This window comes from Quercus suber, unplaced genomic scaffold (assembly GCF_002906115.3).
Source record: "Quercus suber isolate HL8 unplaced genomic scaffold, Cork oak 2.0 scaffold_337, whole genome shotgun sequence".
NCBI lineage: Eukaryota > Viridiplantae > Streptophyta > Magnoliopsida > Fagales > Fagaceae > Quercus > Quercus suber.
Genome location: NW_027069789.1, coordinates 133,035 through 153,260, shown reverse-complemented (window position 1 = coordinate 153,260; position 20,226 = coordinate 133,035). Strand labels below are relative to the sequence as shown.

The 20,226-nt window shown below is 34.1% G+C and overlaps 1 protein-coding gene across 5 annotated transcripts; it reads left to right on the top strand.

Moving 5' to 3' along the window:
* The first annotated feature begins 5,279 nt into the window (after positions 1-5,279).
* LOC112025057 (11-beta-hydroxysteroid dehydrogenase-like 2) lies at positions 5,280-17,899 on the top strand. Of its 5 annotated transcripts, none has more exons than XM_024057715.2 (7): positions 5,280-5,455; positions 5,879-6,122; positions 7,414-7,606; positions 7,842-7,927; positions 16,415-16,546; positions 16,624-16,791; positions 17,549-17,899. In XM_024057715.2, exons 2-7 carry the CDS (start codon positions 5,940-5,942, stop codon positions 17,750-17,752), a joined length of 966 nt encoding a protein of 321 aa, XP_023913483.1. In that variant the 5' UTR covers positions 5,280-5,455; positions 5,879-5,939; the 3' UTR covers positions 17,753-17,899. The 5 variants fall into 5 exon arrangements, with proteins under 5 accessions (XP_023913483.1, XP_023913487.1, XP_023913484.1 ...); XM_024057719.2 differs by having other exon boundaries at positions 5,280-5,600; XM_024057716.2 differs by having other exon boundaries at positions 5,280-5,785.
* Positions 17,900-20,226: the final 2,327 nt, after the last annotated feature.

The window sequence follows — 20,226 nt, the reverse complement described above, 5'->3', positions numbered from 1 at the left end:
TGAATTGAGTGTTGGGTTTTCAGCCCAATAAGCCCAAACAATAAATTTATAGAGTATGGGCTCAAGAACTAGTACTGTTTTTCAGGAAGGGTTCTACTCATCAAGTAATAAGGGATACTATTGATTCGCTCTATGAGGAAAAACTCTCCTCGGCCCTCTTTCAATTGGTCTGTTCTTCTCTCTCTCTTTTTCCTTTTTCTTTTTCTGGTCAGAAAATCCTTTCTCTTTTCTTCGTTCTACATTATATACTTCGTTTCTTTTCTTGTTTCCTTTGTACACGTGTAGTTCTTATCCTGGGAGCTCCTTTCTGTCCCATCTAGTCCATACCGGAACTTTCAGCTTAGTGGTCATAAAGCTGCTTAGTTACTATTCAGGTATCACCTCCACATTAATGCGGCCAGAGTGTTAGGTGGACAGCATTTAATGAGGAGGTGATAGACTTTAGAAGATATTTTCTACCTTCTCCGACGCCTCTTTAAGTTATATCCAACTTCCAATTCAGCTACAACCTGGCAAACTCTTTCAGTCAGTACGAAGGTTACCTTCACCTCGGACTTTGGCGTCCTCGGACGTGTGCTATACCACGGTATATAACACCTGTTTATACCTTTCATATCACCTATTTGACGTGAATAAAACTTCTTTAGGATGTCCTCGGACAACTGCGTGTTCTCGGATCGGGCCTTTGGGCCCTGAGCCCAATTCTGAGGGCTACTATACCTTTTTTAGGTAACAGGCCCCACAAAACTTATTTCAATTGTGTTTAACAAAATTTTAAAATTAGGGTGTTCAAAGTTTTATTTAAGGGGTCAAAAAAAAATTTACATTATAATTTTTTTTGGGCTAGTTCAGGGGGTTCATTTGAACACCCTGAGCTTAATGTGGAGCCGCCCATGGTTATTGAACTAAGAAGTCATGATTTCTATGCAAAAGTAGTGGGTATAATAGACATTACTCAATTTAAATTATTAAGTATAAATGTGTTAGTGAGTTTCAAGTGAAGAAAATAAAATAAAATTTTAAATAATTTTTTGATACATTGATAGTTGGGTGTAGGGGAATTTAAATCTTAAATGCCTTCATTGGGAAAACAAAGAAGTGTCAATCAAAGTTTTGAATTCCACTCTAGATGTCATTTTAGGTTGATCGTGGAAACGGAATATTCTGATATCGATGTGGGCCAATGCACCATTCCGAAGTTACATGCTGGATACATATATATTATTATAAATATAAGTATACTATAAATAAATAAATTTAATAAAGTATTTTTTTTTTTTGAAAAAATCCTAATCAAATTAATCAAATTGGACTAAATAAAGTATTATTAATATTAATTAAATCCAAAGTTTAGTAATTAATTAATACTTTGTCTTGGGATTGAATTATATGTATGCAATTCCATGATAAATTATATCCTCGATCAATAGTGTTACAAGACATTATTATATTTAATTTGGACTGAAATTAGAACAACTAAAATTAAGGGTTCATCACCACACACCCTTAGTGCAATGGTCACTCCACAAATATAAGTGCTTGTGGGGTGTGGGGGCAAGGGTCGGGGTTCAAATCTCCAAGAGAGTGTTTCACACACATGTACACTTAGATTAGATTAGAGTAGAATTTCTATCTTGTATTAAAAAAAAATTAAGGGTTCATAATCATGTGTGGTCAGGACTTAATTCATGCAAGTGCGCATTAACCGTTAAAACTTGATTTAATGATATCTTTTAATCAAATTGTCTGATTAAGGCTCATGCCTTTGATTTTAATCATTATGACTTCAAGATTTATTTCATGCAAAACAATTAGAAATCAAACAGTCAAAATATTAGTTTTACCCCTAAGATGTGAAATGATATTGTTGTGATGAAATGAGGTTAAATATAAGTTCCAAAATGGGGTGTTTACACAACTAAATTAATAAAGTAGAGGTATAGAAATGCAAACCACAAGAAAACATCGAATGTTTTTTGAAAATAAAAATTGAAGTCCTTGGGGTCAAAATCTCTCTGTGGCACCACTGTCAAACCTCTACTAGTGAATAGTTGCAATACAGATTTGCAATAGATCTTTCAGGCCTAAAGCTAGCCTAGAAATCGAGTCCTCCATGCTCTTATTTGCAATTGACTTTGCTAAGTTGTTTCTTCACCTTCTCTTTGGAGTACGCATGCGGAGTGGCAGGAAGCAAGCCACCAAGTTCTCTTGGAATTGTGGTATTACTCTCCAATGATTCCCAACACCAACCACTCAACCAAAGATCCCTGAAAGGTAATATGGAGTGTTTGGAAAAACTCCTCTCATGGCTTGGAAATGGTCAGTGAGAAAGAGAATAAAGAATGGTAAAGATTCATTGAGGGAACATAGGTTCTCTCTCTCAAATGGATGAACTCAATAATGCTCTAATAAACTCTCAAAGATCTCTAGGGATTTTCTCACCAGCTCTTGCTAATTAGAAGGGGGTAGAGTTGATTGGAATTGAACTAGCTAAAGGATAAGAATGCAAGATGTTAGGACATATGTGGAACTTGTTAGAACGCATGTTATTTAAATTGGCTAATCCTTTTACAAAATGCACTTTATTTGTAATTGGGTAGATTTAGGATGGTTTAAGACTTCAAGAAACATGTTGTTCAAGTCAAGTGTTAAAGCCATGAAGATTGGACCAAGAAACAAGTTAAGAAAAGTTATTCATTAAAGCTGGATAGAATCTTGACAGAAGCTCGAGATCAAGAATTAACGAATGAAGCTCGACAGAAGCTTGACAGAAAATCTATCGAGATTTACAAAATCAGAATTTCCAAATCTAATTTTCGGCCCATGCTGACATGTATGTGTAGGGTTTCTTTTCTCATAACCCTAGACATATATAAAGCTTATTTTAAAGGTTGTCACATAGGAGAATACATAGAAAACACATACAGGAAGTGACCGAGTGCCTTATGCTCTCTGAAAGAAACTACTGCGTCTTTGCGCCTTAGGGTTTTGTAACCAAATGCTTCTTAATCTTCATTATTGATAAAGTGAAAATCTTTGTAGCCAACAACATCTTCAAGTTGATGGAGTTAGTCACGTAATGGGAGTCGTGCATCATTAGTTAGTCACGTACTGAGATCCATGCAAAATGGTGGCGTTCATACATTGAAGAGTTCAGAGGTTCTAAAGTGGTAGAATGTTTCTACTATAAGTGCATTTACAGGGATTGTAAAGTCTAGGGAGAAATGTTTTGTACTAGATCTGAAACTTCTCTTTAATAGATCTGAAACTTCTCTTTAATATAGTGGATTGCTTTTCGGGAAGGTTCCCCCCACGTTTTTTTTTTTTTTTTTTTTTTTTTTTTTTTTTTGTAAAACTAGTTTGTTTCATTGGTTTTCCTGGGTCATTATATCTTATCTTATTTACTTTTTTGTTGCGCAATATATTAATATTGTTTGTTTTAACAAGGTTTATTTATAATAAATCTAATTAATAACTTTTTAAAAACTTGTTAATTCTATTAACCGGGGTCTAAATTTCCCAACACAAGATTAGACTCTGTTCTCAAGCAACTCACAGGCATGACTTGGTCGTGAGTTGCTCATTAACTACACTGAAAAAGGTTGTTCCTTTTTCTACCATGTGTCCATCTCACGGGCTGCCCTCTATCTCATTAATGCAACCTTCTCTTCAAAGCAATAGTGGTCAGGGCTCAACTACTTCTACCCAATTACAAATTAACCCAAAATACATGAAAATTTAGAAGAAAATACAAATAAATTTGGCATGCAATGATGCAAATAAGCCAACACAAACAAGGACTTAACAGAACTCAAGCTTAACGGAGAAGAAGTTTGGAAGTGCAGCAGCTATAGAGAAGCTTTAAAACAAATTTATTTATTAAAAAAAAAAAAAAAAAAAAAAACTCTATTATATGCTTTGTGTGGAGAGTGACAAAATTTTCAGCAAATTGCACCAAAAAAAATTTTAAAATTAAGGTTTGAGATTGACTTTTTTTTTTTTTTTTCAATATTTTTTTGTTGAGAGTAGTGTGTGTATATTTTAGCTTCTGGGAGATTATGAACTTTTACACTCTAAAACTCCATGGAGAAAACAAACGGATAGTAGCACATCCAACGAAAATATTTTTTATTTTTTTTTTTTTTTTTTGAAAATGTTAATTTACTACAATTTTTATTACAAAATGCTTACAAAACTAATGTCACAAATATGATTGGTAACATTTCAATCATATAATAAATGAATGTCAAAATTACTTTTTTGCAAATGGTGACATATCAAAATTTGTAATTTCTCTAACATCTCTCTTCTTTTTCTTTGATAATATTTTTTACTTGTCGGCTAATATTTGAGTCTTTATTAATACTCACATATAAAGAGATATACTTATTGTTTAATATTTGGGGGTCTAATTCCACCTGGATTCTTAGGCGATCACTTAACTCGACTAGTAATTGGGTCGGCATTGCTTTTAGTTACATGATTTTTTTTAATTAATCATGTAATTTATTTAAATAATATATATGGACTTGTTAAAAAAAAAATTCCTCCAAAGTCCAAATCAATTTAAAAACAAACTTTGTCCCTACATGAATATTTCCAGCCAAAAACAAATATTAGGCTCAAGCTAACCGAGTTAATGGTTTAATTGAAGCCACATCTTCACATATACAACATCACTCTCACATCACATTTACATGTACCTTATCTTTTCTAAAAAAAAAACATGTACCTTATCTCAAGCATGATTTTCAGAACCGGACTGTTCATTGAACTGTAAAGAGAAAAGGTTCAAAATTTTTAAGGTCGAACCGAGGTTGAACCGAAATCAAACCGTGATGACGTCATAATTAATTTAATAATTATTTTAAATATTAAATATATTAATTTGGTACAAATAGAAAAATAAAATAAAATAAAATAATCAAATTAAACGTATTTTTCATAAAAATTTCATAATTTATTTAACATGCCATTTTATTAACAAAAACAAAACAATAAATGCACTTAGATATTTTCAACAAAAATTGAAGTATAATGATAACAATAATATAAAAAAGTACTAGTAGCGTAGTATTTTTAATTGTCAAACAAGTACCAGTGGCACGCATATAAACTAGTAGTGTGGTAGGAGTACTATTTTTAATTGTCAGCACATGTTAATGACTCAATATGTGGCACTAATTGGTAGAAAAGAAAAAAACGTGGCATCATGTGCTTGGTTACCCATTTAAAAGATTCCACCTACCCTGCCTAACCCCAGCTCCTTTACCCAAGTCCTGGTGTTCAAACTCTTTACTTTGAGTTTGGGTTTTTCAATTTTAACTCAGCACTCTCTTTGCCGCAAGACTTTTTCTGCCACTCTCTTTGTGCTGCAAAATTGCAAATATGTGAAGGTTGAAGTTTCATGAGTAATCTACCTCAGGCTCAAAGAATGATCGAAGCTCACCTTCGGGTTCTTACCTCTCTCTCTCTCTCTCTCTCTCTCTGTTCATCACTTCATTGTTGTGGATTTTTGGGTTGTTTTGGATGCTGTGATGTAGAATAGAATCTGAGGAACTCAAAACGCTTTTGCATGTAATGGTGAAAAATATCCTTAGGTAGAATTACTCTTTTCTGCCGAAATCTGAAATATTTTCCAGCAGTTGTGTTTCTTTTTCTTTTGTTTGTGTTTTTTTTTTTTTTTTTTTGGTTTTGAAGGTTTAGATTCAAAGGGAACTCTCAAGTCCTACATGTGAGATCCCAAAGTAACGTAAAGCCACCTCTTCGCTAAATTGACAAATCGGTGATCATTTTGAAGTTATAAAAGCTAGAAATACCAAAATCTTATCCAAATGATAATGAACGTTATCCAGTTGAAACCTCTTTCTTTTGTTAGGTACCCAATCCTTGGAGTTTTTAATATCTCTCTCTTTCTCTCTGTTCATTGACGCAAAGCTATGGATTTGCTTCACAAATTCTTGAACATTGTACTCCTTCCTATAACTCTCACCGTATTGCTGCTCTTCATGCCGCCATTTCTTTTTCTCAAGTTTATTTGGTCCTTAAAAAGATCCATATATAGAGAAAATGTGGCTGCTAAAGTCATACTCATCACTGGAGCTTCTTCAGGAATTGGTGAGGTAATTTTTTTTATCTGTATATTTAGTCATACCAATAATTTTCTAAATTCTTGTTCAAATAAAAAATTTCTAGCAATTTAAAATAAATTAATATTTAGTTTAATTACTTTGATTATATATCATAATTTTACATTTTGATATTATAAAATTTACACATTACATACCTTGCTTGGATGTAGCTCAATAAATTTACCAACTATACTTCACAAAATTAATATGTTTTTTTATTATATGATTCACTAATTATTAATATAATTTTAATTTATTTATATATAATTTTCAATTAAGTCATATATCGCACATACATAATAATAGTTTTCAATAAAATTTGTCACAAAATGACATGTTGTGGTTGTTAGAATTGTGTAGTTAAATTATTAAATTTAACCATGTCCCAAATTCCCAATATCTTAAACTTTTGAGATAATTGGAGATTTAACATGATATCAGAGCGGCACATGTCTCCTTTGCTCTACCTCCCTTTTAAAATCCCACTCATTAGACCTCATCTATTAAAAAGGTAGTTTCGGCCCACAAGTGAGGGAAAGTGATGGAATTTGTGATTAAATGATTTAATTTATTATATCTCAATAACTTTAGCTTTTGGGAGAATCGGTACTTAATTTAACATTGATTAGTACTAACAAAATAAAGCGATGTCAATGACTCAATGGTGTAATCATGTAAGAGTGAAGTTACTTCAATCACAATATCATGTGAAAATTTTAAGCTTATTATTATTATTATTATTATTATTATTATTATTATTATTATTTTTATTTTTAACTTTTCAAACTCTTTTACTATATTTTATCTTTTAACAGTAATAATCTACATCTGCTTATCTATGTCATCCATTCAACTATGTAGAACAAAAAAATTAAAGTTCTAATAAACATTGTATTTCATTCTAATTAGTGGTTTCTAAGAGCTCATGAGATTTTTGGTTAGAAACCTCTTGTCAACGTCTTGGCACCACCCTTAAGGGATTCCTCCCTATAATAAACTAGTGTGTGTGGGGTGAGGAGACTGCATACAACCGAGAAAATAGTCAGATACTTGAAGAGGTTTAGATATTCTTGTTTAAAAAAAAAAAAATCATCAATTTATTAATTTAACACATTTCTAGTGTCTTGTCACTTGACTATGAATGGTTTTACAAATAATTAATACAAACATTTCTCGTACCACTACATAGACTTGACCCTAGTGAAAATTTTCTAGTTGTGCCTTTGTTAATATATAGATTGATCAATGATAGTAATGTGACATTAATTTTGTGGGTTTGAAGTATGTTGCTTATGAGTACGCAAAGAAAGGAGCTCGTTTAGCCCTTGTTGCTAGAAGAGAAGATCGTCTTCAAGCAGTGGCAGATAGAGCCCGTAAGCTAGGGTCACCAGAGGTTGTTGTGGTTTGTGCAGATGTTTCCAAGGTTGAAGAATGTAAGCAGTTTGTTGATGAGATAGTGAACTATTTTGGACGATGTAAGTGTCTTATTTTTTGTTTTCACAATGTCTTAACTCAAACGACACATTCTTCCCTTGTAAAAGTATGGTAAAGGATTATATCGTGAATTCAAGACCTATTGAGTGCATGTGTATATAATTAACTTATCAATAAATAATATTGTGCAATGTGTTTTCATTTTCTATAGCTTTTTGTGAAAAAGTAATAAAAAATGTAACTCATGTGTTATGGTTGGTGTGGTTTTTGGAACAGTGGATCATTTGGTGAACAATGCTGGGATAGCACAAATACGCTTGTTTGAAGTGTTCACCCAATTCTCTGATATTGCTTCAGTTATGGTAATAAAACCAGCATGCATGATTGAACCTCTATCCTACTTTCTTAACAGTGATTGTTATTAGAATTTAAGAATGAATAGTGATAGCTATTGTGTTTTAGATAATGTCAATTGTTAACCATACGTAAACACCAAAATATTGAAAATTAACGCACGTCTAGGCTTATAGTTAACTGTATTAGGAATCTTTGCAATTAACCTTTAGATCTAAATGAAAGTTCGAATTTGTGTAAAAACACAAGAGCTGTTTAGACCCCCAAATAAAAAATTACGACTTGGTTAATTTTACTCTAATTCAAACTAAGTACGGAATAGAGTAAATGTGAGCGAACAAACAATAAAATACTCTAAGCCATATTCATCAAATATCAACAATAAAATAAAAGGTAAAAGAGTAAGGAAGAAGGATGCAAACACAGATAACACTGAGACTTGTTATTGAAGAGGACACTGAAGTACTTGGCGAAAAACCTCTCTACCATCCCTCAAGCAGTAAATCGATCAACTAGAGAATAAGTTGGAGTATACGAATAACAAAAGACCCTCCAAGCCTAGTCTATCCCATGTACTTGAGCCCTTCAAGCACCTGCTACCAACTGACTTGACGAAGCCTTGTCTTCTCTAGCTCTCCAGATCAGGCAATTTAGCCCGATTGCATTCACCAAACAAATGGCTTCTTCCAATACTTCCCAGCAGTACCAAAACCTCACTTTACACTTAGAATGGATGTGGTAAGTGTTTGGGCTATCAACCTCTCAAGGATTTGGATTTGGAGAGACATGAGTTGAAGGAAACCACAATAGATTATATAGAGGATTGTGGGTATGACAATCTCTAACTCTCTGAAAAGCACTCCTGTCAATATGTGGGTATGGTGGTATATATAGTGTGGGTGAAGATATATTGGAGTAGATATGTTAAAATAGCAAAACAGAAAATTTTGTGGGTATCTCACAAAAAGGCCTTACTCGCGAAATACTTGCAAAAACTAGTTATCATGACTCTTTGAATTCTAGTCATGTGTTGTGTACATGGCTTAACTTCGCGGGAAGTCTTCTTGCGAGCTACTCGCGAAAACTCCTTTGATCTTCAATGTTATATTAAGTCTTCACACTCTTTCTCACACACAACCCATGCACTGGAATCCCACATAAAATACAGGGTACATAAGATTGAATAAAATTACAGTCAAATTTGGCACGGAATTAAAGCCAACATAAAATAGTTATAAATAACAACTTTACAATCTCCCCCTTTGACTATTTCATGACAAAATCCCTAAAATAGAGTCTAGACTTAAACGTGAATTTGGGAACAATGGCAAAACTCACTCACCCCTAATCTAGAAGCTGTGAAGCATTTGCATGCATACACCTGTCTCCTAAAATACTTGCACACAAACAAAACTTTCATTAAGCTTATGACAAGTTGAATACAAGGTACGTATATAAGCAAGTAAAATGTGATCAAGGTAATAAATAATATATAAACAATAAAGCATAACTTGATCAAACAAAAATAGTCCTTAAAGAATGACTACACTGAAAATTTAGCAGGTAAATGATCATTCGGACACGCAATGCAATTAAGAGCAACACAGAAATCAATTGCATGTCCAACACACAACCAATGCAAAATACAGGAAGTATTTGCACCAAGGATACACGATCCAACAAAGGCACAAGTGTGTAGTGCCAAAGATAATGCAACATAATCTAAAAGTACTTAAAAATGCTACAAAGCAAAGATACAAAACACAAAGTACTAAATAGAAACTGAAGTTTTAAACTAGAGTACTTTAAAGCTTTAAAAGAATGCAATGTAAATATCAAAGAGTTATAAAGACTATAAAGATAAATGAGCGTAGACTACTAAAACCTAAGTAAACTACTAAAATACCACCAAAATGAACCAATTTCTATGGAATATAATGCTATGCTCCCCCTTAAATTGTGCATCTCCACCTCAAACTTTCTCCCCCTTTTTGACTAGAATGGCCAAAGAGGCTAGAACTGCTTAGATTCTGATTCAGATCCCTCTTGTTGCTGCCTCTGCTCCATCATCATGTCTTCAATTTGAGACAATAGTGCAGTAATCTAGCCTTCAATATAGGTAAACTGATCCGAGGTATGTTGCACATGGGACTCCAGCATATCATACATTTGCTTAACCCTTGCAATGAGACGATCAAGATGATCGGGTCCTCGTGCTTGTGCTTGGGAAGATGGTTATGCAGAGCCTTCTGAGGCTGATGTGAACTTGTCAATTTCTTCCTCTGTGTCCCCACCTTCTTTCTTAACATTGTCCCTTGGGATTTAAGAAATGTCGGTTTTTGGTTCAGTTATGTGGGCTTTGCTTCGGTCACCGTTTGAGCACCAATCGGATAGTCCCTTTGCATAATCGTAAGACCACTTAGAATCTTCAGCCTTGTTTTTGCTATGAGAGCCATAATGAGACTTGGGAATGGCAAGATTGTTCTTGAGTTCCTCTTGGTGATGCTTTTGGTCAAGAGGTAATATATGTGATCGCATATATCGATCTCATTATGTGTGAAGAGATCATATAGGAAAATAGTTCTTGGTCTGGACAATGTGGTCAAGTTCGTCACTGGGTAGAGGTTGTGGATCATTATATAAGCCAACGTCCTCATCTCCGTGGTGAAAGGAATTGTGTTCATTGACTTCTTTTTGAGAGAGCCACCGAGGAGATCCACCATTGGCTCAAGAGAATCCAATCTATCATCATATTATATAGAAATTTTTTGAGATGGTGGACGAACTTCTAATACCTCTTGAATGGACTCCCTTGTGATAATGAATTCTCTTTGCCTCACCCAACAGTTTATGCGCTCCCCTTCCATAAAGGCATTTGCAAAGAATTCCCTTATGATGTCGGCAAAGACATTCCCACTTGGGTTCAGCAGCTTTGTCCATGTCCTCTCCTTGAATACCTTAGGAATGGAATTGTTTCCAAGGGTCTCCATTCTTACAACTCTTTCCATGATGATCGTTGCCTTTTTGTAGAAGTCGTTGTAGGCCATGTTTGCCTCAATGCTTCGAAAATTCTCTAAGTCCGAGCATGGACGCTTTGATGATTTCTTTGTGGTTGAATGCTTAGTAGGAAACATCTGCAAAAACATTCACAAAGCACAAAGGAATAAGTGCAAAAACACAGAACAATTAAAAAACTTGATTAGTACCAAGTTAGTCTATAAAACAAAGTCCAAAAAAAAATCATAAACAATGTCACCAAATCATGTTGTAAGAGCTAAACATGTAATAACATATATCTAGCATGATTGATATGCAAAACATGACAAGTGAACAAGTATGTGCATCAAGTGTACATGTGGTGTGCATATGTGATGCATGTGCAAGGCATGACGAAGCACATTTAGGTTGAAGTGTGTAAAATACACAACCAATTATCAAAACATGATAAACATGTATAATCATGGTAATCCCCAAAATTTGGTACTCACTAGAATCCAAAACAACTCCAAAATGCCTTTTGGGCATTTTATCAAACACTTGGTATGCACCAACACAACTGTAAAGAATGCATGAACATGAGTGAATCTTGCCTAAATACATGTTAAGATACCACAAAGGGCCAACACAAACACAAATAAACCAAATGGGACAATGCCCAATCAAGAAATTGAAATTTTTTGACAAAACTTAAAGTTTCCCAACCCTTGTTCAAACCGAACCCAATTCAAGCAAAACCTAGAATCTAAGGCATATTCTAAGTAAATAGATAGAAAATATTGAATAAACATACCTTAGAGATGATTTTGAGAAGATTGCACTTGAGACTTGATTGGGTTTTTGAGTGAAAATAGGTTTTGGGTTGAGAGAGGCTCGAGGGAGGCAAAGTGAGGGAAAAAAAAATTGTGTTTCAGAAATTGTCTTCATTAGCCCTTTAAAACTAAGAACACGCATTCTTCATTGGTTAACTTCTCGCAAAGTTACTCATAAAAAATACCTCTAAAGCACAAAAATTTTTGCGGGTAGCCTTTAGTTGTGAAACAATCGCGAGAGTTTCTGTCAGAAGTTTGGTGTTTTCATCCTTTGCTTAGCCCATTTTTGTGGGAAGAGCTTACTCGCGAGCTTCTCGTGAAAATGCCTCTAAAGTAGTTTTTGATGAAAAACATGAATAATTCAATTTGAAAAAAAAACTCAAAACACGAAAGCATAAAAAACTTTTAAAAACATATAAAATACTCAAAAATCATTTTGTGTTTGATCGACAAGCAATTGAGTATACACATCACATTTGAACATGTATAATCACACAAATAAAATTAGCATTCATTGAACAAAAGTCTTGTATGTTGTGTCTGAGTATCAAATGTGGAATAGTCCTTAGTCCAGAGTGAAGCTTCAATGATCAATTCAATTAAGTCATACACAACTATTACTAAGTCAAGTGGTTTATCTCAATTATAGAAATGAACATATATGACCTCCCACAAGAAAATGATTACATAATTTTCAAGCATTTCTTTTGGTTTCAATCAACTCATAACTTTTGATCATTTAAGAACAGTACATCTCATTTTGAGATCGATGACTGAAAATATTTGATATTTCAATTTTGAGAGTAAGCCACTGGCTTTTTAGGCACCATACATTTCAATACAAGTCGCTTTTCCTTTTTCTTAGTCAAATACTAGTATGTGCGACGGCTTTTACAGCTCATTATCTCTTTTCAAAATTTGACATTTGTTGAGCTATAAAGCAAAAACATAAAGATGTGGGAAGATATATAGACACAAGTCTATGCATGTATCAAAACCATCAAGAATATTGACTAATTATTCATGACAAGCTTGAAGATCGATTTACAACAATCACACATAGATGTCAAAATTTTTCTCACAAAGATAGATGTGTATACATAACAATCTAAACTCATAAATGCACTATACCATTAGTACGAAGGTACTAGGCCAAACTCACATGTGATATAGACAACAAGCGATCAAACATTTTGGAGATTTTTCAATTTTATGGGTTTTTGAATTTTTCAACACACTAAAAAACAAAACATGAAAAGTAAGATCAACAAAATAAGAACAAAACAACCTTGAAAAGAAACATGCTAAAATAAAAAATATAGGCGAACAACCAACCATAGACACAACATATAGGAAGAATTAATGCATGGACATGGTCTAATGCTTATGCATGTGTACCCTTCTTCACCCATATGGCACGTGTGTTTGAGGTGATATCCCTAAAGGATTGGGTACTAGAGCTGTGATTCTCAAGCCTTTGATTGAAGCTTGCCAAACAAGAAGTGATGGTATCTATTATCTTCATCACATCACCAAAACCAAAATCAACTTCTTACCATTTTGATTGCTTGGTGTTCCAATTCTCCTTTCTTTGTCCACTTAGCCTTTGAGAATTTGCTTTCTTCAATGCGTGAAGTTTATAGCAGTTAGGTCTTGTGTGTCCTCGAGCTCCACAACAGTGGCAAAAATGTTGAACTTGAGGACCTTTTTGAGACTTTGTGAGAGACTTCCCTTTAGCCTTTGGTTTGTCCATAAATGGTTTTTGAGGTTTTGTCAAAACCTTTTAAGCAGTTCCATTTGGCTTTTTTTCCACCTTCACATTCTCAATAGTTGGAGTTGCTACCATTGGTTCCTTAGCCTTAACAAACTTCATCTCTTTGGACACATTGGCACTTGAACTACTCTCTCCAGTATACCCTAAGCTGCTTTTGTTGAAAGCGGGCTTTTGATGAGCAAGCACCTCATCAAGCTTCTTGGAGGCAACTCACTCCACTTTGGCATTAGCTTGAATCACTTCAAACTCAAGAAACTTGATCTTGGAGTAGGCTTCGGTTAGTTCTTCATTGAACGCCTCAACTTCACACTTTGTTTCTTTATACTTCACGAGTATGCTCTTGTAGTCTTGTTCAACTTTCTTCATTTTTTTGATGGCGACCTGAGCCACTCTCGTATACTCTCCAGTCTTCTCAAGAAGTGAATTATAAGATTCTTGCAATCCCTTTGTTCCTTCGTCTTCATCATCGGATTCTTCCCCAATTCCTATAGACTCTACTTCGGTGTACTCATCGAGTTCTTCCACTAGAAGGCTCAAATCTTCCGATGTGTCCACGGGTGTAATGGCCATAAATGCAGAGTAATTTCCTTCTCTGTCACAAATTTGTTTCAAATCTAAATTGGAGCCATCTGAGTCACTAAAGGTAGTTGCAAAACTTTACCCTTTGCTTTCAAATACGTGGGGCATTCTTTCTTCACATGCCCACCCTTTACACTCAAAGCACGTGACCATTTGAGATGGAGAGGAATCTTTTGAATCCTTCTTCTTGAATTCTTTCTTGTCCTTAAAATTTGAGAATTTTCCCTTCTCAAACGACTTCCCATCTCCCTTGAACTTTAAGAACTTACGGAAGTTCTTAGCAAAGTAAACCACATCCTTTTCAACCTCATCCTCATCCGAGGAATCTTAAGCTTCCAATCTCTCATTGAATGTCTTAAGAGCAAGAGATTTGCTATTCCTTTGTGATGGTAGAGATAGCTCATAGGTTTGAGGAGAACCGATGAGTTCTTGAATTTTAATTTCATCAAGGTCTTTGCTCTCTTCGATGGCAGTGACCTTTGCACGGAAGCACTTTGGCAATGATCGTAGAATCTTCCTCACAATCTTGGAGTCCTCCGTCTTTTCTCCTAAGCTAAATTTCCCAATCACCACTTCATTTAGCTTCCCATAAAATGAGTCGAATGACTCGTATTCACTCATCTTCAGCTCCTCTAAGCATGTGGTAAGCATTTGCAACTTGGTGTCTTTCACCATTTTGGTGCCTTCAAAGGTCGTCTCCAAGATTTGCCACACCTCCTTGGTAATTGTAACATGAGAGATCCTGTGAAATTCTTCAAGAGAAACACCACAAAAAATAGCATTTAAAGCCTTGCTATTAGCGTTAGCTACCGCAAGGACTGCCTTATCCCATGAGGATTTTGCGGCCTCTGGCCTAGTCCATCCTATTTTGGCAGCGTCCCAAACACTATCATCGATGGAACATAGAAATGTCCTCATACAGACTTTCCAAAATGCATAATTGCTCCCATCAAAGTATGGAGGAGCATTAAGCGATTGAGAATGATCCATCTAAAAAAGGGTTTAGGATTGCACTTAGGTAATGAAACCACAAGAAGTGCACCCACTCTAATACCAATTGAAAGCTCGAATTTGTATGAAAACACAAGAGCTGTTTAGACCCTTAAATAAAAAAACTACGGCTCGGATAATTTTACTCTAACTTAAACTAAGTGCGGAATAGAGTAAATGCAAGCAAACAAACAATAAACTACTCCAAGCCATATTCATCAAATATCAACAATAAAATGAAAGCTAAAAGAGTAAGGAAGAAGGATGCAAACACAGATAACACCGAGATGTGTTATCGAAGAGGAAACTGAAGTACTCAGCGAAAAACCTCTCCACCACCCTCTAAGCGGTAAATCGATCCACTAGAGAATAAGTTGGAGTACACGAATAACAAAAGACCCTCCAAGCTTAGTCTACTCCATGTACTTGAGCCCTCCAAGCTCCTGTTACCAACTGACTTGATGAAGCCTTGTCTGCTCTAGCTCTTTGAATCACACAATTCAATTCGATTGCATCCACCAAACAAATGACTTCTTCCAATACTTCCCAACAACACCAAAACCTCACTTTACACTCAGAATAGGTGTGATAAGTGTTTGAGCTATCAACCTCTCAAATATTTGGATATGGAGAGGTAAAAGTTGAGGAAAAACACAATGAATTATGTAGAGGATTATAGGTATGACAATCTCTAACTCTCAAGGGTTATTGCTAGGGTTTTCTCTCTGAAAAGAAACTCTCTCAATATGTGGGTAATTATATAGTGTGGGTGAAGACATAGTGAAGTAGATATGTCAAAATAGCAAAACAGAAAGTTTTAAAGGTATCTCGCAGGAAGGCCTTACCCGCAAAATACTCGTGAAAACCAACTGTCATGACTCTTCGCATTCCAGTCATGTGTTGTGCATATGGCTTCACTTCACGGGAAGTATTCTCGTGAGCTACCCATGAAAACTTCTTTGATCTTCAATGTTGTCTTGAGTCTTCACACTCTTTCTCACACACAACCCATACACTGGAATCCCACATAAAATACAGGGTACATAAGATTGAACAAAATTACAATCAAATTTGGCATGGAATTAAAACCAACACAAAATAGTGAAATAAACTCTCTCCATATTTTAAGCAAAATTCAGAGAATCATATTCCAATATTTACATATTTTTCAAAGTGAAATAGGCATTGTGGTTCAATTCAAATCCTTCAGGCTATTCACACCCAAATACACAAAAACTTTGCAACAAAATTGCAAACCTTAGAATTCAAATTTTTAAACTATATTTTGTCTAAGTTTTAGGTTGCATACTCGCCTGAACTGACTCTAAATTCATGCTGTTAAGGACATAAATTTCTGGGGTTCAGTGTATAGCACCCATTATGCAGTTCCACACTTAAGAAAAAGCAAAGGGAAGATTGTTGTAATTGCTTCAACTGCAGCATGGTTAGGTACTCCAGGATTGAGCTTCTACAATGTAAGAAACCTTGTAATTTGTGTTACTCCCATATTTTCCTTCTCACTAATTGCTTGTGAAATCTGTGATGGCTTCAGGCAAGCAAGGCAGCCCTGATATCCTTTTTTGAGACATTGAGAACTGAAATTGGACAGGATATTGGAATTACAATTGTTACTCCTGGAATAATAGAGTCAGAAATGATACAAGGGTTTTATCAAGAAAAGAAAAAAAAAGAAATGACACAAGGCGAATTTTTTTCAGAGGTAGGCTTTAGAAAAAGTATATTGTTAATTATCTAACTTAGCTAATTGTTTACCCTACCATTTTTTGTTGCATTTATATTATAGGCATTGAGGTGTTTAACCCATACCAAGAGGTTTCTTATATCTTTGAAAATTTGTTCTTTCGAAAAAGCATCAGCTATTGGTATATGGCTAGAGTTCATGGAGGAGAGGGGGAAGGTTTTGGAAGAACATCAAAACATAATGATACCTAATTTCTATTTTTCACCTGTGTTTGACAAAAATGAGCTTTTCTTTATAGCCTATCAGTATCAATTGAACCAAAGCTTGTATTAATATATTTTTTTTAAATATTTCCAGCCCCCATGTGGATGTGCAAGAAACTCTTGTGCTTATATCATTAACATATGCCAATTCATCAAGGGATTGTTGGTGAACTTGATTTTGTTTTGCGAATATACCTATTTCAAAACACAAATTACACTGTTCAATTCTGACCATAATTGATCTGTTGAGAATCTATAGTCAACCTCAAATTTTTGAACTTAAGACTTGATAGTTGTTTGAAGTCCGACCGGATGGTTATCTGACAACATGAGTACCTAGGCCTAACAATAACTGTGCTAACCATTTTGTACCCTGTTCAGCAAAACAATTGGTAATGGCCTCTACTATGTGTGATTTCTATTGCCAACTTAGCCATTATCTACAATTCAATTCTTATTCTCTCAAAAAAAAGAGGTATCTTTTTCATTTTCTTAATGTGATTTCTGGTTAGGCTCAAGCTAACTGGATCCCAACTGAGACAACAGAAGGGTGTGCCAAGGCAATTTTGGACAGCACTTGCAGTGGAGACATGTATTTGACTGAGCCATCTTGGATGAAGGCGGGATTTTGGGTCAAAACCTTGTGTCCTGAAGTATTTGAATGGTGTTTACACTCACTTTTTGTCATTTGGCCTTGGACTTCAAAGAAGGACTAGTGCTGTAAATGAATAGACAGTTTGAGATTGACGTGAGAAAAAAACTTAAATATGTTCATTTATTTAACAAATAAGCTAAGCTCAAGCTTATTTTACCCTCAACTATGAATAAGCCAAGCTCAAATAAAATAAAGTATTCTTGAACAAGTTTATGATTATGAAAGTTCGAGTTAAGTATATATGACATTATATGTTTATAAGTGTAGATGTATAAAAATATACTTATATAAACTTGATATTAGATTATGTAGGTTTGTAATTTTTTTATTTATTTAATGTACGTTTGTAATTAAAGTTATAAGAGATTAAATCATTATTTGTAACTTAATGATAATATAAATAGTTTGATTTGTAGTAAAATTATATATAATTTATAAGTTCATAAACAGAAATTATTCTAACTTATTAACTAAAATAATATAATTTATGCAATAACTTTTATTTATTTATTATTATTATAGCATATGTTTGTGAACAGGTAATAAATTTTAGTTGCAGTGTACTAGTTTTTATTATATATGGAAAAGAAATAAGTTAATCATGGAAGTTGAGTCCATGGTATTAGGTTGGCAAACCATGAACAAATGTATCCACATTGAAAAGTCTTAGTGCGTCTTGAAGTGTACTTGAAGTCTTTTTCAATTCCAAGACAAGACCAAGATTCAACTCAAGGAGAACTGCTAGTTATGTGATCTTGATGCATGTTGGACACCAAGCAGCTTGACTGATCAAGATTCATTAAACTTAATCCATTGAGACCAATTCTCAACCAATCAAAAATATTGTTGAACAAAATTCATGTTTAATTGAGTTCTTAGGAAATGATGGATTTAATCATTTAACCACATAATTCTAACATCACTCGTAGAAGAATTCATGGTCTGGGAGGTTGGTAACTAAGCCCACACAGTAATTTTCCCTCAATTTTTCTATGTCACCATATGTTGTGTTATTTATTTAGTTGTTCATTGTACTCCATATTGTGTATGTTATACTATATGGTAATTAATCTTGAAATCAATCTAAATTCATAAAAAATAATTTGTTAAAGTTGATTAATTCCGCTTTAAAATAAAGGTGAAAATACATTGTTAGTCCTTGAGGTTTACGTAATAAGCTTTTTGGGTCCATAAAATTTCAAATAAGTGCTATTGGTCTCTAAAGTTTAAAAAATAAGTACTATTGGTTATTATTTTAACTTTCATTAGCATTTTTGCTTACGTGATTAATGAAATAATGAAGTGACATCTTTTAAGTGATGTGGTAGTACTTAGTGACTTGAATTCTATTTTAACCTAAAAAAGAAATCTAGGGGCCTAAATTAGGCCCAATACTCACCATTTACTCAGGAATCTAGCCAAAATATATATATATATATATATATAGGTGCTAGATTTGACTAAGTAGGCCGCAAATTTTATTTCATCATTGAATTCCAAAACGGCACTTTAATATTACCCACCAATGAAATAAATAATAGGTTGAAGCTAACTGAATGGCTAATTAATTCAAGCCACATTTTCACATGTACAACATCATTCTCACATCACATGTACCAAAGTAAGTTAATTGAATCCTCTTTCTTTTGTTAGGTAGCCAAGTCCTTGGAGTTTTTAATATATATATATATATATATTTATATATCTCTTTCTCTCTGTTCATTGTAGCAAAGCTATGGATTTGCTTCATAATTTATTGAACATTGTACTACACTCCTTCCTTTAACTCTCACTGTGTTATTTCTCTTCACGCCTCCATTTCTTTTTCTCAAGTTTCATTGGTCCTAAAAAAGATCCATATACTTTGAAAACGCGGCTGACAAAGTCATACTGATTACGGGAGCATCTTCAGGATTTGGCGAGGTATTTATATTAATATATATAGACAGTGGCAGAGGAAGCTAATTTAATCCCTCCTATTTTTATGAAATTCATTCCCCAACTTAGAGATTTTATATATTTATATGTATAAAAGTAAAAAATATAATGTTTAATATTATATAGATAGTGAGTCACAACTATGAGACTCGATTAAACAAGTTTGTGGCAAAACGAGCTCACGAGAACATTATTATGTTTGAGCTCAGAGAAAATGGGCTTTTGGCCTTTTTTTTTTTTTTTTAAAAAAAATCTAGCATTTGACCCCCTTTTCCAAACTAATTAGGGAAATGCCCATGTTTTGAAACTCGATTTTCTCAAAATCGAGTTAGCCCTATATTGGCGTTTTAAGGAGCCCTGTAGCGACGTTTCAAGGACTTATAGTGGCGTTTTGAACCAAGCTCCATGACTTGCAAGGAACTCAAGTTCATAGAGCTCGAGTTCCAAAACGCTACTATAGGCCCTTAAAACGTCGCTATAGGTAAAAACTTGTATGGAGAAATTGTCACAAAGTTCTTGCAAGAAATAAATTACAAAGTCTTTAAATTAATATAGGCTACTAAACACCAAAGTTACTAAGAATATCAAAACGATTCG

Coding starts and splice junctions, on each gene's coding strand:
- LOC112025057 (XM_024057715.2), top strand. CDS start 5,940: ATGGATTTGCTTCACAAATTCTTGAACATTGTACTCCTTCCTATAACT. Junction 7,607..7,841: donor AGTGAACTATTTTGGACGAT/GTAAGTGTCTTA, acceptor TTTTTGGAACAG/TGGATCATTTGGTGAACAAT. Junction 7,928..16,414: donor CTGATATTGCTTCAGTTATG/GTAATAAAACCA, acceptor CATGCTGTTAAG/GACATAAATTTCTGGGGTTC.